The sequence below is a fragment of the Hordeum vulgare genome, chromosome 5H (genome assembly GCF_904849725.1).
Source record: "Hordeum vulgare subsp. vulgare chromosome 5H, MorexV3_pseudomolecules_assembly, whole genome shotgun sequence".
Classification (NCBI taxonomy): Eukaryota; Viridiplantae; Streptophyta; class Magnoliopsida; order Poales; family Poaceae; genus Hordeum; species Hordeum vulgare.
Genome location: NC_058522.1, coordinates 301,437,472 through 301,456,856, shown reverse-complemented (window position 1 = coordinate 301,456,856; position 19,385 = coordinate 301,437,472). Strand labels below are relative to the sequence as shown.

The following is a 19,385-nucleotide window of genomic DNA, read 5'->3' as shown; positions in this document are numbered from 1 at the left end:
GAGGAATATGACGGCAAGGGCAAACCGCACGCGGTGGCTCTTGATCGGGTGCAGGTGTGGGCACAGATACATGATACCCCAGAGCTATACTGCAGGGAAGTGGTGCTCGATCAACTAGCACGCCGTATTAGCCAGGTTAAGAGCATGGAGATGAACCCTACTAGGGTTTTTGAAGGCAATTACGTGAGGGTACGAGTCAAGATCAAAGTAGATGAACCATTTGTTGGTTCACTCCGCTAAAGATCAGAGGGGAGGAAAACCTACTGCTGCCAGTTAAGTATGAGAAAATTGCCTTTTTCTGTGAGGTATGTGGTATAATGGGGCACATCCTGGAAGAGTGTGGAGATACCTGATGAGATTGAATATGGGCAATGGATGGTAGCTAATAGGAGAACATTACCATCTAATCAGTACAGCCAGAATAACTACTCGAATCCTCCACGTAACCGGGCTCGTCGTGGAAGGGGAGGCGGAACACATGGATCTGTTGGTGCTAATAATAGAGCTGCTAATGCAGCCAAGAAACGTTCTTCACAAGAGGCGGGAATGAGCGACACTGAAAACCTGGAGGACACAACTGAGAGCCCCATGAAATCAATGCCGATGGAGCAGGAGGACGGAGATATAGCACAACCACCGCATGTTGAATCTTCAGCAAAGAAACGGCTTGACCTTTCGAATGTAGCACCTACAGCGATGGAGCCGGCTGGAACGGGGGGATATGATCAGCACAATTCTACCATGCCAAAGGATACCTCGCGGTCTGAGCAGGTTCCGCCGCCCCCACATGCATATGTCACACCACGGGATAGGAAGAAACATAAGTCGGGGCGTCACCCCTTAAAACGACAAACTCAAAGAGCGAGTTGGCGGGCTCCTTCGAGGAGCGCCGCCGGGCTCAATGAGTGTGCTATGCTGGAACTGTCGAGGGGCTGGGAGACCTGAGACAGTTCGTGAGCTTCGCAACTTAGCGAGGCAGTATACTCCACTAGTGGTTTGCATTGTGGAAACTCAACTTCCTGGAGGTAGAGTAGAAAGCTTAGCAGGTTCACTAGGCTATGATTTTTCCTTTGCAGTTAGTAGCTCTGGAAGGAGTGGTGGAATTGGTATCTTTTGGAATAATACAATAAAGCTCAAGACCTTTGGATATTCTGATTATCACATTGATGCTCTAATTACCATGCCAGGGTTTCCCCAATGAGGATGATGGTAGTTTATGGAGAAGCACGAGTTGGGGAAAGAGGGATAACTTGAGAACTTTTGCGATCCTTAGCCTCTGCTAGTGATCGCCCATGGTTATGCATTGGGGACTTTAATGAGGCCTTGCGACTGGACGGATATGAGGGATCAAGACATCGCAGTATGACTCAGGTGCATGGCTTCCGAGACGGCATCGATGTTTGTGGGTTAACTAACCTCGGGTTCACAGGGCCAAACTGGACATTCGAAAGAAGGGTAGCAGGAGGGACGTACACCCGTGTTCGGCTAGACAGAGCACTAGCGAGTGGGGAATGGTGCAGCATTTTCCCACACGCGGAACTGTCGCATAAAGTGTCCGCCACTTCGGATCATAATCCCATCTTCCTTCAGACCGAGGGTCAACCAAGAGACCTGCAATTCCGCGAGAAACCATTCAGGTATGAGATGATGTGGGAGTCCCATGATGGCTTCCAAGAGGAGGTACAACAACATTGGCAGGGTCCAGGTGCCACAACAGTTGAAGGCCTAAAGGCGAAAATAGATGCTCTGTCAAAGGGACTTGGACGTTGGGATAAAACCACTTTTGGTAATGTTCGCACAGAGATCAAACGACTAAATGAAGAGCTGGCACATCTTCAGCCTGATCCTAGTCGCACTGAACCTACTCGCATTGAGATAAAAATCAAGGACCGCCTTGCTGAGTTATATCACAGGGAGGACATAATGTGGCGTCAGAGGTCACGTATTACCTGGCTTGTTGCAGGGGACAAGAACACCAAATTCTTTCATTTACGAGCAAGCAAACGAAGGCAGAAAAATAAAATCCAAGCGCTTGTTAGGGAAGACGGCACTACAGTGGATGATGCTGAGGAGTTGGAACTATGGTGACAGATTTCTATCGCCATCTCTACACATCAGAGGGTACAACGAATATGGAGGCGGTGATTAGTAGGGTTCCTCGGAAAGTTACCGATGAAATGAACCAGAAGTTGAACTCGGAATACACCAAGGAGGAAGTGAAGTCGACTCTCTTTCAGATGGCACCCACTAAAGCACCGGGGGCAGATGGGTTCCCTGCCCACTTTTTTCAACGGTATTGGGATGTGTGTGGATATGAGATCACCACTATCATCTTAAAAATTCTGAAAGGGGAAGAAGAGGTAAATAATATGAATGAGACTATTTTGGTTTTAATACCTAAGGTAACGAGTCCCACTCTTCTCACTCAGTTTTGACCTATAAGCCTGTGTAATGTCATTTACAAGATTGCTTCCAAAGTTTTGGCTAATAGATTGAAAACTATCCTTCCGGAGATTATATCAGAGGAGCAGTCAACATTTCTAGGGGGCAGGCTTATCACTGATAATATAATTTCTGCCTATGAGTGCCTTCATTTCATGAAGTGGAATAGATCAAAGAAGAATGGTTTTTGTGCCTTGAAATTGGATATGATGAAAGCATATGATCGCCCGGAGTGGGACTACATGAGAGCCATGATGACCAGATTGGGTTTTGCACCCGTTTGGGTCGATACAATGATGAGGATGGTGAGCTCCGTTAAGTTTTATGTCTTCTTTAATGGGAAGAAACTTGATCAATTCACCCCTATGAGGGGGATTCGACAGGGAGATCTGTTATCACCCTACCTTTTCTTGCTGGCAGCAGAGGGCCTTTCGTGCCTCCTTAAAAGTCAGAATGAGTCATCGCCTATCAACGGAATTAAAGTGGCACCAACGGCTCCGCCGGTTAGCCACTTACTTTTCGCCGATGACAGCCTATTGTTCTTCAAGTCTAGTAGTGAGGGAGCTACTCTGGTATCTTCTTTGTTGGAGACCTATTGTATGGCCTCTGGACAGAAAATTAACCAAGCTAAATCTTCGGTTTTCTTTAGTAGAGGATGCGCACCCGTGGTAAAGGATTCTATCAAGAATATCCTTAATGTTCAGAATGGGAGTTTGAATGAGAAGTATTTGGGTATGCCCACAGATGTGGGTAGCAGCAAAAATGGAGCTTTCAAATATCTAAAGGACGGAGTATGGAACAAAGTTAAAGGCTGGATGGAGAAAATCCTATCAACAGGAGGGAAGGAAGTACTCATAAAATCAATAGCACAAGCAGTTCCAGTCTTTTTGATGGCGTGTTTCAAACTGCCACGAGGACTCTGTCTCCATATCAATTCAATTATTCGCAAATTCTGGTGGGACAGCAAAAATGGTGAAATAAAGACGAGTTGGGTCTTGTGGGAAGTGATGACACGACCTAAATATGAAGGAGGGTTGGGTTTCAGAGATGTTGAATTGTTCAATCTCGCCCTCCTCGCAAGACAAGCTTGGCGCATGCTGAAATCTTCGGAAACATTAAGTGCCAGGATCCTTAAAGCACGCTACTTCCCCTCAACTCAGTTCTTGGAAGCTGAACTTGGCAACAATCCTTTGCAGATTTGGCGGTCGATTATGGAAGGTAAAGATGTTCTCAAAGTGGGACTAATTAGGAGGATCGGCGACGGCAACAACACAAATATCTGGAACCAAAACTGGCTCCCCAAGGAGGCCTCCACGAGACCGGTAGCATGCCTTACTCCCCATCGACCGACACTAGTGTCAGAACTCATCGACAGCACTTCGGCAAGATGGCGGCAGGAACTGGTTAACACAACATTCTTACCAATTGATGCCAATGTGATTCTTAATATACCCGTGAGCACCCGACAGTGTGAGGACTTTTGGGCTTGGTCGCGGGAAAAGAAAAGTGAATTCACTGTCAAATCCTGTTATCGCATGCTCATCACGATAAAACTCCGACGTGAAGCATGTCTCGAGGGACGCGGGGGCCCTGCTGATAGTAATAGAGAGAAGAAGTGTTGGGACACGCTCTGGCGAATCCCGGTGCCGTCGAAGATCAACGTTTTCCTATGGCGGCTTGCGCAAACATCTCTTCCCACAGCGGACGTTCGGCATCACCGGCATATGGCGTCATCTTCGTCCTGTGCAATATGTGGCGCCGGGGTCTCATGGTTCCACTCCCTTTTAAGTTGTACAATGGCGCGATGTGTCTGGGCACTTCACGATCAGGAACTAGTCGAGCATATGCTAGCCACCGCTGAACCAGACGCTCGATCATGGTTGTTCAGCATGCTATCTTCGGTTTCAGCGGACGAACTGGTCAGAATCACGATCACACTATGGGCAATTTGGTCTGCACGGAGGAGACCGATCCATGAAGGAGAGCACCAAAGCCCTTTGGCAACCCATTCCTTTGTCAACAAGTACATAGCCGAGCTTGGGGTGACAAAGCCACAAAAATCATTATCACATGTGAGGCCGGTTCAGGCTAATTCAAGGAGATGGATTCCGCCACCTGCTGGATGTGCCAAGGTAAACGTGGATGGTGCAGACTACAATACTCCTCTCGTCGGCGCTATGAGCGCAGTGTGCCGGAATAATCAGGGTGTGTATCTGGGAGCATCAGCCGTAGTTTTTCATGGTTTAACTGACCCTCACATTTTGAAAACATTGACGTGCCGTGAAGCCCAATCTTTGGGCAGGGATCTACTTCAGAATCTAGTAATGGCATCGGATTGTCTCTCAACGGTAACGGAGATCAACTCCGAAACATGTGGTATTACTGTCCCAATCATCAAGGAAATTAAGGACGGGAACACTAATTTTCAGGCTATATCATTTGTCCATTAAGGAAGAATCTCCAATATGGAAGCTCATCATTTAGCTAAGCATGCTTTGCATTTGGGGGAGGGACGCCATGTGTGGCTCCTACAACCCTTTGATACTCATTTTATCACTGTAATCCGTATTATTCATCAATAAAGCAAAGCATTTACCCCTAAAAAAATTTACTGTAACTTCACAGGACACAGACTTAACCGAGATACAGCATTCACCTTATATCCCGCATTGTCACGGCCAAAAGAACATTAAGCATTCGTCTCGTCAGGAACAGACTAACAACTGACGAGCAAAGTTGAACAGCCGAGGACTAATAGTCTAATAGGTCAACAATCGTTCTCTTCTTCATCTTTTCGGCCAACAATCAGGTCAATGATCCTTGGTGAACATCCCTTCCAATGTTTTCAGCCAGCTCACGTACTGGGCCTGCTCCTTCTGAAGCAAGTGTTCACGAAGTGAGGTCGCCAGTTCGGGGGTAACACCTCTTGCCAGGAGATATTCTTTCAGTGCAGTCTGTAGCTTAGGATCCAAAAGCCTGCACAACGGAAGGAAAAACACTCACTCAGTGCAATTAGAGAGGAGCAGCACATGCTTCTTGAGCTTGCTGCTTTTTAAAGGAATCAATTGCCTTTTTGGTGTTTTTTTAAATCAAAAGGCACCGTTTGGCCTCAGTCAAACAAACCATAGCCACCATGAACAACAACAGATGTGACTGAGTAGCATATGTAAGTTCTCTATTCGGTATGCACTATGAGCACATTGTGTTTCAAACATTTAATATAGTAGAGCAAAAAAGAAAGTGGGTATGAGGCATTATCCATCTTAAGCCCAGTCTGGTCCCAACTTAACATGCATCAGGTATGGAGTTCTGGCAGAAGATGCACTGTATGCCTTATCCGATCAAAAACGGTCTGGCCTAAATGACAATCTGAGACAAGTCATCAAGCAAATGGTACAAATTTACAAATTATCATATTACATATCATGAATTAGCTCCTCCTAATTTATAGAACAAACTCTCACTATACCATTTGGTTTAGCCTAATCATTTACAGTAAAACAGCACAGCAATTTCGAGTAATTCTACATCTATTTTCATCCCGAAGAAGTGATGTTTAACTGCACACCTGCCGTCAATGCTTTAGGTAATAATTGTTCATACTTTCAAAACCATTACCCTTTGTCCCTTCTCATATCAATAATCGACAAAACCTCTTGCTGTAACTCATGCCCAACTTCAGAATGGACAGAGGTACCGGATCCAATTGCTAACACAAGTCGCATGCCAAGTACTCCCTCCGTCCTAAAATAAGTGTCTCAACTTTAGTACAACTGTTGTTGTTGAGATACTTATTTTGGGACGGAGGGAGTAGTAGACATGACTTGGGACAAGTCAGGTGCTGCACCACATTCGCATTAACTTGTGATGTTAAAACCTTGCTTCCAGTTCTCTATTAACTAAAGGCAAGATCTGATGCTTTAATTCGGTATTACACCCATGAGCAGCAGCAATCTTGAGAAATTAGGGAATGACCTAGAATTTTAACGTTCAACACCTTACAGATAGATCTACTTTGGGGGAGTATATCATTTAACTAATTTAGTGCCCAAATCAAAAGCAATTGCACAGATGCACCACAAAGGGATGATCTCATAAAGTATACTGCCGTAATATTTATTGTCAACGAAGGATCTCACCATCTCTGCACAGTGCAATATCTAAAATTCCAAAAAATTCAATCACTATCCAATATTATATAGGAAAATAACTACTGAAACTAAAATAGTGGCAGTCATCTAAAGAGTAAGAGCAACAACCCAGCCCTGATAAGTCACCTTCATACAAAAGGAATCTAAGCAACTTGAAGTGGTACTAGCATTTCCTATTAAATAATTTTAGGCTCTTAAACTGGTACTCCAGCTGCTCACTCAGCTTGGGAGTAGCGATTAATCGCTGAATCAGCCTATTAGCTGGATTAATCGGTGACCATTGATCAGTGGAATTATAAACTCAATAGAAGCAAATTTTGTATGGAGAAAAAAATCTACATTGCAAATATGAAGCAAATGGCACCATTTTCTTTTGTCAATAGATGACAAACATGTATACAATAACAATCATCCATGTGGGTGTCAAAATCATCAACAAACATGTACACACTAAGGCTTTTTGGCTGATTTCCGCCTGGGATGCAACTCTGAGAGATGGCGCCCACGCGACGACGATAGACAGAGAAAGGTGACGGTGGCCGCGCAGGGCATCTGAACGGGCGGTTGCTGGAGGTGGCGGGTCGCAAAGGAGGAGGGGAAGTAGCAGCGCACAGAGGGAGAAGAGAAAGCAGCCGCACAGAGAGGAGGAGGGGAAGCGGCGGAGCGCCAATGAGGACCTGGCCAGCCACCATCTAGGTCGAGAGGGGATGAGAGGAGCGGGAGGGGCAGGAGACGGGATAAACCCTAGCTCTTTATGACCAGGAGAGACTCGGAGGGGTTATGGGCCAAATAATCGGGCTTTGTTTGCTCACGAGTCAGCATGCCAACATCGATTAATCGTCCTGACAACTGATTATCGGTCTCATAGACCATTAATCGGTCTGACATACCATTTAATCGTCCTGTCAAGTTAACAAAATGAGTAGGTGTTATTCGATTCGGCCACCCGGTGAGTAGCGATTAACTGACCAATTAACTGATTAATCGGATGAATTCTTGAACAGTGTTTAAGAGTAAGACCACCGGCAGTTAGTGGTCTCCACAAACTGCAACAGGAGTTTCAGACTTACAATTATCAATGGCACAGGTGTTGTGACAAGAAAATCCTATGCTCTTTACATCCTGCATCCAGCTATTGAGAATTTCCACTGAACGTAGAGACAGACTCTCCCCAGATCATTTATGAGAAATTCCACGGTCGGCTACCCTTTGTATTGTAAGATTTGTTGGAGGATTCCGATCCTTAGGAAATTATCTGTATAAATGCTCTTTGGTTCTAAGAAACGGTGCTGCAGAACTCCTATGGATTGATTTCCTAGGCTCCAGTTCCACCGGAATTTCAAAATTCACCAAAGCCTTTTTTCTAAATACATTTGTGTACTATCAAGACAATTTTCCTATGTTCAAACCAAATTATAATCCCTTCACCTTTCTTGGGGTTTTGTAAAGAAATCCTGTGATTTGCACTTCATTCCTTTCAAATTCATGTCTTTATTTTCCAACTGACCACACCAGCCGAGTTCCACATAACAAAGTAACAGCATCCTTGTGCAACAGAAAGTAAAGACCAGTCTAGGATTTCAAGCTGCGAAATGCTGGCCATAGTGGTGTTTTTCATGTCCCTGCTTTCTTAATACAAAATGCTCACCTCCCTAGTTCCATGCAGTAAACCCCTATGTATGATGTATCAGTTCAGTTCAATTAACATATAAGTAGTTTACATAGCATCATTAACAGAATTAGAAACCAAGGAATGCAAGGAACATTACCCGAAGTCTGGCCCTTCATACTTGCGGCCTCCACCATCGCCAGGGAACGCGTGATACGAAAGGGCAGTTATATCATAGCCAGCAGCAGCGCCGCCGGCGGCGGCAACCGCGCGGCAGTCGAAGCGCAGCAGCGGTTCCACTCCTGGTTTGCTGACGAACACCTTCATGAGCGCGTCCCTGGGCAGCGGTTCCTCGCCTTCGAAACGCAGTGGGGCGAGCAGCGCCGACACGTGGACCTCCTCGGCGTCTCCGCGGCGGCGCACAAGCACGTCCTGCGCACGCGGCGCATCCGACACGGTGGCAAAGCCAAGAGTCTCCTGCGAATGGGAAGGGAGGCGTGAGTGGCACTAGATTGGGGCTGGAGGTCAGCGGTGGGAGGATGAGGCGGGGGTACCTGATAATGGAGGGAAGGGGGGGAGGAGGAGGAGGGGGAAGAGGACAGCTCGTGGGCGATCTCCGCACGCAGGGCGGTTACGACACCGTCGTCCTTGGCGCCGCGGCGGCGCCGGCGGAGGGCGCCGGAGGCGGACGTGCTCAGGCGCCGCAGGAACATCGCACCGGGCTTGAGAGAGATGCGGATCAATCGCGACTCGAGCCTGGTGCGGTCGTATCGGTTGTTTCGCAAACCAAATCAAAACCATGAGCACAACTCAAAAAAGAAAGAGTTTTTTTAACACAATACAATCAACGCCTGCTCACATACACTAAACCCTATAAACATATGTACACACGTTCTATTTTTTATAAACGCTTTCAAAAAACTAGACCGATACATCATCTTTAGATTCTCTTATAAACACATCCAAAAGACTAAACCGACACATTATCTTGAAATTAACGAAGTCGTCACACATGCTTTCGTATTTGACGAAAACGTCTACTCCCACGCTCATCACACTAAGGCATGAATAAATTCAGAGAAATGCAAACATCAATATTAAATTTAAGACTTAAACTCTAATGGACAGGAATATTAATGTCCTCCTAAGCATTTAACCATAAGTTGGTTCGGCCAAAAAGAAAGAATTAACTACACAAAATTATAAATTCCGGACAACTTATAAGTTATAACAGATAACCACAACTTTTGAACTGTTTTTCACAAAACCACAACCACTGTGCTAATTCACACGCTTCGCTCAAATCCTTCTCTCTTCCTCCATTAACATCAAAACTTACACCCCCGGCCCACTTGTCAGGCTCCACCTCGCCAAAACTTGCCACACGAGCAGCTCCAAAGTGATAGCCATCTTCGAATTAATTGGTCGGAGACCCCACACACAACACTCTCGCTTCGCTCTCTTTCTCTCTCACGTATAGGAAAGGAGACGTTAGCGGTCTTTCCGCCAGCGACGAGGGGATTTCGCGGCGAGGTGGCAGCGCAATGGAGTGGAGCGACGCCATGTTCGATCATAGTTACTTCTCTCGTTTCCCTCTTTTAGTCTTTCTGAATCTTCTGGTGGTGGACGATTTCACTACTAGGAGAAAGCCTAGTGGTAGCGCTGGATTTAGCAGTAGCGCTTTTCCATCCAGCGCTACTCGGAAGTATAGCTAGTAGTAGTGTTGTATCGAACAACGCTACTACTAACTATCTGTAGCGCTGCACTGTAACAAGCGTTGCTGATAACCCAGTGTTGCTGCTAGACGTCCACCAGCGCTACTGCTAAGATTTGTGCTTTATTCTGCTAATTCCTACTTTCACATATTTATTCCTCCACTACATATTTGTGATGTATTTGTGCATGCTCTATACAAATAGTTTCATCATAGCATAGTAAACTTACATTATTCTCATTATATCATACACATACAGTAGTCTCGTCATCCCATCATCATCATCATCATCATGATTATCCAACACAAATATCATCACATCTCGAAAATAGCGATACACAAGTCATGGCACACCCACAAGTTTCATCATCCCTATCTAAACCATGATGTAGAGGAGAAGAGCAATCAACATGAGCAAGAGCACGACTATGTAGTACTTCTTGAGGCACTGGTTTCACTCCCTCTCTTACCGTATCATCCAACTCAAGTAACTCTTTTCCGTTTCGGCTCTGCTGTCGAACCCTCTGTGGCTAGTGCCCGGGTACCTGTCCACCTGGGCCTGAGCGTCTGGCCAGTGGTCATACACTCATGGAACCCTCCCAGTGAATACGACGTAGCAATCCTTCGCCATCTCTGATCTATATACCTGCATCGTAAGTTGATGAATTGAACGATAATATGCAACATAATGTTCTTGAGAAACACAAAGAGGCATAGTTAGCAAAATACAAGCAACCTATAGTAAACATAAATAATGAAGTTCCTCGTACATAAACTAATTAACTAGAGCCATGTACGCTAGTTCATAGAAAGACAGTAGTGCTAATTATAAACACACAATGTCATCGTCAATCACTACTCCATGTCGGCACTCCAATCTTCATAGTGAGGGATGAAGCACCCAAACTTATTGAAAGGATTCGGGTCTCGGATATTATCCCGCATCATTGGCCCATGGGAGAACATCCCTCCTTGTTCGACGACCTGCTTCATGATCACCTGAGCAAGTTCACAATGTATGTGATAAAACTCAGCTCGGATTCGATGATCCAGTGCCCTTCCTATGCTTGTGGCCCAGTTGAGAACCTCGGCATCGCCGGAAGTAGCTGACATGCGAAGACGTTGTTTATCCCTTCTATACTTGATCATGTGATGCATGAGGTAGAATCCATCAGCCTTACTATCGTTCGGTTGCTGGATGCAGCAAAAGTCGATCTTATGGCCGAAAGCTGACGCTTTATACCTATACTTTTTCACCTGGATATATCCACCAGTAAGGTTGAAGGTTAAAATGGCACTATCGAGAACACTCTTTATGTGCGGGTAATCCTTTTTCTTGATGTTCTTCGCTGAGTCCAAGTACAGAGCATGTGAGTATTGTGGGTATAGACAGATGAGGACGGCGCCCCCTCCCCCCCCCCCCCCCCCCCCCGCTGTGCAAAATAAGTACACCTTAAATTAGCCTCCATGCTTGCAAAGGAATGATCAAAATTTACGAAAGGATATCCACGGATAACTTACATGGGATGATAAGGTAGGAGAATCGTTTCCTTGTCCTTATTAGCGATCATGAAGTCACTGATGTACTTGCTCGCATAGTCACGCTGCTCTTTGTAGGCTGCCAAGAAGATCTCGTGCATATAGTATGGGTCCGCGACGCAGATATATTATATGTTCTCGCGCCTGATGATGTAGTTGAGATACATTGCATACAGGCGGATGAACTGAAAATCCAGCTTGGTCATGTGGAACATGTCATAGATGTAGTCAAATCGCAGGATGAACTTATCCGCACGCCATCTATTGACGTATAAGCTCCCACCCGGAACCTAAACCACGTAAAGCGGATATCCTGGTTTTTCCGAGCTGAGAAGTTTTTTCTCTATGGCCAGCACATCATCATGAAGTCTCCTTAGATCATTGTTCAGTATGTTCTCTAGCGCTTTCTGAGGTAGGATTGGGTGGCGGGCGAGATGGAAACTCTCCGCACCTATGACGGTATTATGTCTACCTCTCGGGGCTTCAGAGGCGGTTGGCTGCTTGAAGCAGCTCTGACGCCTTTAGAGCCTTTCCTGTTCGGTCTCCTCATTTGCTTCTTGGAAGGTGGCGGTAGTGAGCCCACCATACCTTCCCTAACCACCACCCCCAGCGTCATCGGGCTAATTATAACTGGACGACCCCCGTGTTCTTCTTGCTCGGTAGAGGCGGCATCTGGAGGCGTCTTCTGCAAGGATCGCATGAAGAGAGACTTTTTGCAATCAATTGTAGGACGTTCCGGCTCCGGCAAATCAGGCATCATCAAGTCATCTCCGCACTCATAGCGCGAGTCATAGTCCCGAACATCGTCATAGCCGGTATTGATATACTCGTTAGGGTCATGAGCATCCTCCTCAATGACATCATCAGAATTTGCTTCTTCGATGGGGGCGCCGCCATCTAGCACTAATGAAGGCTCTCCCTCGCCGCGTCATCCGCTATCAACTGCCACAATAGGTGTAGGTAATTGGGTAGGTGGGGTGGTGTTCATACCTTGTTGAGGAGTTGTCGTTGGTGTGCTACCGGGCGCCTCAACATGAAGGTGAGTCTTCCACTACTGGAATCAGAGAATTTGCTCCCTAGGGTGGTTTTCATAATTCGTACAAGGCAAGAATGAGCTCTTTGAAAGCACAATTGCTCCCTAGGGTGGTTTTCATAATTGATCACAACATATGCATCATTGGACTAATATGTTTATCCAAGTATATTTCAGAAAAGTTCAAAAGATGCTTTGGCTAAAGGCTTATGTGGAGATCCCCGTTGATGCAAGAAAGGAATAGGATTGGCCCAAGCTTAAAGCTAGAAGACTCTTCATTATATATTTGTGAGAAATCACTTTTGAGTCCATAGGAAAGCCAATACTATTAAAAGGGGGTGAGGTATTAAAATGAACTGGTTGCTCAAGTGCTCAGAGATAGCCACCAAAAATACTCAGTCATTTTTCCCACATAACCATTCTGTCCAAAACCATACACTCAAATTCGGTGCCACCAAGTTTTCAGATTCGGCACTACTGAGTTCAATCCCAGACAGAACCCTAGCCAAACCCACTGAATCGATGCAACCGAAACCATATCGGTGCTACCGATTTTAGGTGACCAACTTTCTGTTGCCTCGATACACAAAATCAGAATTTCCAAGTTTGAGTATCGGTGTCACCGAGTTGTGTCATCTGACCGTTAGCCACCTTTTCGGTGCCACCGAGTTGTGTATATCAGTTCCAGGGAGATTAAAAAGTTGATGCCTTTGGTGCAAGTCGGTACCACCGAGTTGATGACTTCGGTGTCGCCGAGTTGGCCACTTTAGGTGTAACGGTTGGATTTTGGGGACAACCTATATATACCCCTCCACCTACCTTTCATTTGAAGAGGAAGCATTCAGAACACACACTTCATTGCCAGATCCATTTTTCTGAGAGAGAGCCACCTACTTATGTGTTGACACCAAGATATTCCAATTCAATCATTTGAAACTTGATCTCTAGCCTCCCCAAGTTGCTTTCCACCAAATCAATCTGTCCTACCCATGCCTATTCTGTGAGAGAGTGATTTTGTGTTGAGGAGACTATCTTTTGAAGCACAAGAGCAAGGAGTTCATCGTTCTACCACATCTATTACCTTTTGGACGGTGGTGTGTCCTAGATTGGTTAGGTGTCGCTTGGGAGCCTCCTACTTCGTGTTGTGGAGTTGAACCAAGATGTTTGTAAGGGCAAGGAGATCGCCTACTTCGTGAAGATCTACCATGAGTGAGGCTAGTCCTGTCTGGACGGAAACCATGATGGAATAGACAAGGCCGCTTCTTCGTGGACCCCCTGTGGGTGGAGCCCTCCGTGGACTCTCGCAGCCGTTACCCTCCGTGGGTTGAAGTCTCCACTAACATGGACATACGATAGCGCCACCTATCAGAACCATGCCAAAAATTATCGTGTCAACCTCATGCGTTTGATCTCCCTACCTTACTCCTTTACTTTACACTTCATGTTTTACATTCCGCTGCTATACTCTTAGAACTGCATGTGTAGGGTGCACTTGACTTGCCATAATTGGTAAAACTGGCCAACAACTAAAATTGGGAAAAGGCAAAGTTTTTATCTTGTCAAGTAGTCTAATCACCCCCTCTAGACATACATTCGATCCTACAAGTGGTATCAGAGCTTTGATCTCCATTTCATTGGTTTCACAACCTAGGAGAGTATGGCGTCTAGTGAGGGAAATTATCACCATAGGGGGGCATACTTCAATGACACTAATTTTGCTAGTTGGAAGCATAAGATGAAAATGCATATTCTTGGTTTTAATCCTCACGTATGGGCTATTATTCGTGTTGGTGTGCAAGGTAATTTCTTCAGAGAAGGGCGTGAACCGGATCGTGATGCAATAACCGATGAACTGAAGATGCTACACCTCAATGCACAAGCCTGCGACATCATCTTCAACTGTCTATGCCCCCAAAGAATTCAACAAAACCAGCCGCCCTGAGAATGCAAAAGAATTTGGGATACTTTGATCGATATGCATGAAGGTAATGATTCTGTTAGAGAATCTAAGTTGGATGTGCTCTAAAGTCATATTGACAAGTTCAAGATGAAGTATGGTGAAGGCGTCGCTGAAATGTACTCTAGGCTAGCTCTCATCACCAATGAGATTGTCGGCTTAGGAAGCGAAGAGATGAGCGACAAATTCATCATCAAGAAGATACTTAGAGGCCGACTCCAATTGCATGCATCCTTTTTTCTGTTGCATCATTATTTGCTGGTGTTTATTAGTTGTTTGTTTCCTTTCAGGTAGCTACTGGGGCCCGAAGCGAGTTCGAGAAGTCCGGTGAATTTCTGCAGGAAGATCAGGAACAGTTCCACTGTGAAGAAATTACATGCAAGATGATTGTGACCTTGACACCATTTCTAGCTTTCTTATGCTTAGTGATTCCTTTCCATCGTTACATTTCCGCTGCCTACCACATGATATATAGGCCATCAAACATTGCCATGAAACCTCAAACACCTCCCCTCCTTGCAAATATTATTTGGCTAGGTTAGGCTTGCTCAACCACTAATTGGTTAGCGTTGCTAGTTGCAGGTGCCAGCCGGTCCATGTGATAACATGGGCATTTGATATCATCTTATTTAAATTGCTATTTAATTGATGCACCTATATACTTGGTAAATAGCGGAAGGCCTAGCCTTTTGTCGGGTGATTTGTTCCGCTGTTGCCGCCTTAGATTCGGCTACCGGTGTTTTATTCCATAACTGAGCGCTCCTAACATGTTTGGGGTTGTTATGGGGACCCCTTGATAAATCGTTTAGTGTTAAGACTTGTCTGGCAAGACCCAACTTTGGTGTTAATCTGCTAACAACTTAATAATAAAAAAGCATAGGGAATAGCTACCCCGAGGAATCTAATCAACCCCTGGGCTAGTGCTCCTCATGAGTGTTGGTCCAAACTAGAGCACTGTGTGGGGCCAACCTAGGGAAACTTGGGTGGTTTCTATCAAGCCACCGTATGCGTAGCTTATCTGACGTGTCGTGCGACTGAGATACGCGACTCTTATCGAGTTCGTCGACATGTTGGGAGGTCTTGCTAGATTTGTCTTACCTTAGCGATATGTCTTGCACATTGGGATTCCGGTGAGACTTTGGGTCTTCTCAGAGTTGATATTTTCCTCTTAGGAATCAGACGAGATCGCGAGTTTCGTGGTCACGATTACTATGCAGCCTGTGGTAATTTCCGATGGACTAGTTGGAGCACCCCTGCAGGGTTAAATCTTTCGGAAGACCGTGCCTGTGGTTATGTGGCAAACATGGATATCTTGTTAACGTCCGGTTCTAGATAACTTAAAGTAACTTAAATAAAACTTGTCAATTGTGTGCGTAACCGTGACTGTCTCATTCACAGCTCCTTCTCTGATCGAGAACGCGGTGGGGTTATGAATGACATAAGTAGGTATTCAGGATCACTTAGTGATCATTCTTAGATCTCGACCGTCTTACGTAGACTACCATAACTTAATTCTGTTCTTCGTAAGTTAGCCACCATATATGCTTAGGATGCTGCAAACTCAAACACTTAACCCTACCTCACCTATTAACTTAGTTAGACTGGATAACAAGGTCATGAGATTGCTGAGTCCTCGTAGCTCATAGTTTACTACAACCACCCACAGGTACATGTACTTGATGACCCACAAGTATAGGGGATCAATCATAGTCCTTTCTATAAGTAAGAGTGTCGAACCCAACGAGGAGTAGAAGGCTCTGATAAACGGATTTCAGCAAGGTAATAACTGCAAGCACTGAAAGTAGCGGTAACAAGTGATTGTGTAGCGAGGTGAAACGTAGCAAGAAAAGAGTGACAAGTAACAAGTAGTAGCAACGGTGCAGCAAGTGGACCAATCCCTTTTGTAGCAAGGGACAAGCCTGAACAAAGTCTTATAGGAGGAAAAACGCTCCCGAGGACACACGGGATTTTCTGTCATGCTAGTTTCATCATGTTCATATGATTCGCGTTCGTTACTTTGATAGTTTGATATGTGGGTGGACCGGCGCTTGGGTACTGCCTTACTTGGACAAGCATCCCACTTATGATTAACCTCTCTCGCAAGCATCCGCAAGTACAAAAGAAGAATTAAGAAAAAGTCTAACCATAGCATTAAACTAGTGGATCCAAATCAGCCCTCACGAAGCAACGCATAGACTGGGGTTTAAGCTTCTGTCACTCCAGCAACCCATCATCTACTTACTACTTCCCAATGCCTTCCTCTAGGCCCAAATATGGTGAAGTGTTATGTAGTCGACGTTCACATAACACCACTAGAGGAAAAACAACATACATCATATCAAAATACCGAACGAATATCAAATTCACATGACTATTATCAGCATGACTTATCACATGTCCTCAGGAACAAAAGTAACTACTCACAAGACATAATCATAATCTTGACCAGAGGTGTAATGAATAGCATCAAGGATCTGAACATAAACTCTTCCACCAAGTAATCCAACTAGCATCAACTACAAAGAGTAATCAACACTACTAGCAACCTTACAAGTACCAATCGGAGTTGCGAGACGAAGATTGGTTACAAGAGATGAACTATGGATTGGAGAGGAGATGGTGCTGATGAAGATTTTGATGAGGATGCCTCCCCTCTGACGAGAGGAGTGTTGGTGATGACGATGGCGACGATTTCCCCCTCCGGGAGGGAAGTTTCCCCGACAGGATCGTCCTGCCGGAGCTCTAGATTGGATCTGCTCGGCGAAACCACGAAAAAGCTCCCGATTGATTTTTTCTAGACCAGGACGCTTCATATAGCAAAAGAGGGGGACTAGTGGGCCTTCACGCAGCCCACAAGCCTGCCTTGCACCACCAGGGGGGTGGTGGCGGTGGGCAAGCTTGTGGGGCCCTGGTGGCCCCCCTCCGGTAGTTCTTTCACCCAGTATTTTTAATATTTTTCCAGAAAAAATCCACGTAAATTTTCAAGGCATTTGGAGATGTGCAGAATAGTGGACTAGGATTTGCTCCTTTTCCAGTCCAGAATTCCAGCTGCCTGAATTCTCCTCTTCAAATAAACCTTGCAAAATAAGAGAGAAAAGGCATAAATATGGTACCACAAGTAATATAACAGCCCAAAAAGCAATAAATATCAACATGAAAGCATGATGCAAAATGGACGTATCAACTCCCCAAGCTTAGACCCCGCTTGTCCTCAAGCAAAAACCAAGTTGCATAAACATGTCCACATGTTGAGGGCGAAGGTGTCGATAAAACATAATACGGACATGAGGGCATCATGATCACACATAGGACAACAATATATCATAAAGATTCTTATGGGAAAGTGACAATTCCTTCACAAAGCAAAGCATGAAGCAAAAAACCTTACCGAGAAGTAACCGACAATAGTCCATAGTCATTGAAAAAATTGCAATTTATCACAACATCAGAAAGAGTCAAATAAGAGCTTGTAAGGCAAACCCACATACTCAATCTTCTCTTTTGTTTTCCACAATTGTTACAACTCACGTGGTACTCATGGTGTCAAAGTTTCAGCTGGACACAGAGGAAGATAGGGGCTTATAGTTTTGCCTCCCAACCATTTACCTCAAGGGTAAAGTCAACAACAATAAAGCATGAATACTCAATTCCAAGTTGATATATGAATATAGATCTTTCCCAAGCATGTGAAGGTAGCCAAGACAAAGGCAAAAAGGGAATTGGTGAAGATCACCATGACTCCTACAAGGGTAAAAAGTAAAGGTACAAGATAGGCCCTTCGCAGAGGGAAGCAGAGGTTGTCATGCACTTTTGAGGTTTGAATGCGTGTCCTCTTAGTGCGGAGGAATGTCACTTTATATTGCCTCCTGTGACAAAGAACTTTATTATGCAGTCTGTCGCTTTTATGTCTTCCTCATTACAGGTTCGTACAAAGATTATTTTCCACACACTAATAGATCATACATATTAGAGAGTAATTTTTATTGCTTGCACCTATGAAAACTTACTTGAAGGATCTTATTCAATCCATAGGTAGGTATGGTGGACTCTCATGGCAAAACTGGGATGAAGGTTTATCGATGCACAAGTAGTATCTCTACTTGGTGCGGGAGTTTTGGCTAATATGAGGTGGAAGCAATCGTCACATGCTAAGGGATCTCTAATCATATAACATTGTTTGGAACCAAGCAAACACAATTCATTATGTTGTCTTCCTTGTCCAACATCTACTCCTAGGCATGTAATAGTTTGGTGAGTGCTCACAATTGTAAAAAGTGTCTAAGATGATATATTTATATGTGAACCTCTCTTTCCTTATTACTTCTTATTAATTGCAACAATGACTGAGGTCTATGTTGATTTATTCTCAACAAGTTTCAATCATCATACTTGTCCTAAGTGAAGTTATCACTTTCCATAAGATCGTTTCATGATCTTTCATGCTATCGTTCTTTTCATACTTTTGATCATGGCACAAAGCAAAGCCCTTGACTAAGACACTCTTTATTATATAGGTCATAAGCTCGAATACATCGGGGGAGAGACAAAAGCAAAAGACTCAAACTAAAAACTAAAGACTTATTCCTCTAAGAGAAGAAATAAAAACTGAAAAGGAAAGAACTAAAACAAAGGTAAAAGCAAAAGATATAAAGGTGTTACGATACCAGGGCAACTCCCCCAAGCTTGGCAGAAGCCAAGGGGATTGCCCATACCAATGTTTAGTTTTCTTCCTTTGGTGGTGATGGTGGTGTTGTTGGAGCAGCCTTGAGCTTGTCTAATTTCCACGTGAGCAAAAAGTTCTGCTCCCTTAGATCGTCATTTTCCTCCTCAAGTTTCAACACTCTATGGCAAAGTTCCTGCTTACTCTCCTGCAAGAAACGAGAAGGGATAAACAAGGTCTTAGGCTTCTTCCTATGGTCAGGGAGGCTTGACTTCTTGAA

At 44.8% G+C, this 19,385-nt stretch overlaps 1 protein-coding gene across 2 annotated transcripts; it reads right to left on the bottom strand.

Moving 5' to 3' along the window:
- Nucleotides 1–5,076: 5,076 nt before the first annotated feature.
- On the bottom strand, nucleotides 5,077–8,959 carry LOC123398128. Of its 2 annotated transcripts, none has more exons than XM_045092638.1 (3): nucleotides 8,757–8,955; nucleotides 8,363–8,679; nucleotides 5,077–5,418 (listed from the first exon to the last, which is right to left on the bottom strand). In XM_045092638.1, exons 1-3 carry the CDS (start codon nucleotides 8,913–8,915, stop codon nucleotides 5,253–5,255), a joined length of 642 nt encoding a protein of 213 aa, XP_044948573.1. In that variant the 5' UTR covers nucleotides 8,916–8,955; the 3' UTR covers nucleotides 5,077–5,252. The 2 variants fall into 2 exon arrangements, with proteins under 2 accessions (XP_044948573.1, XP_044948574.1); XM_045092639.1 differs by lacking the exon at nucleotides 5,077–5,418 and adding an exon at nucleotides 8,033–8,266 and having other exon boundaries at nucleotides 8,757–8,959.
- Nucleotides 8,960–19,385: the final 10,426 nt, after the last annotated feature.

What these genes read in the sequence shown, in the direction of transcription:
- LOC123398128 (XM_045092638.1), bottom strand. Translation starts at nt 8,915, where the DNA reads ATGTTCCTGCGGCGCCTGAGCACGTCCGCCTCCGGCGCCCTCCGCCGG. An exon ending in CCCCTTCCCTCCATTATCAG is followed by an intron (nt 8,680 to 8,756) that starts GTACCCCCGCCT and finishes TCCCATTCGCAG; the next exon opens with GAGACTCTTGGCTTTGCCAC. An exon ending in TATGAAGGGCCAGACTTCGG is followed by an intron (nt 5,419 to 8,362) that starts GTAATGTTCCTT and finishes TCCGTTGTGCAG; the next exon opens with GCTTTTGGATCCTAAGCTAC.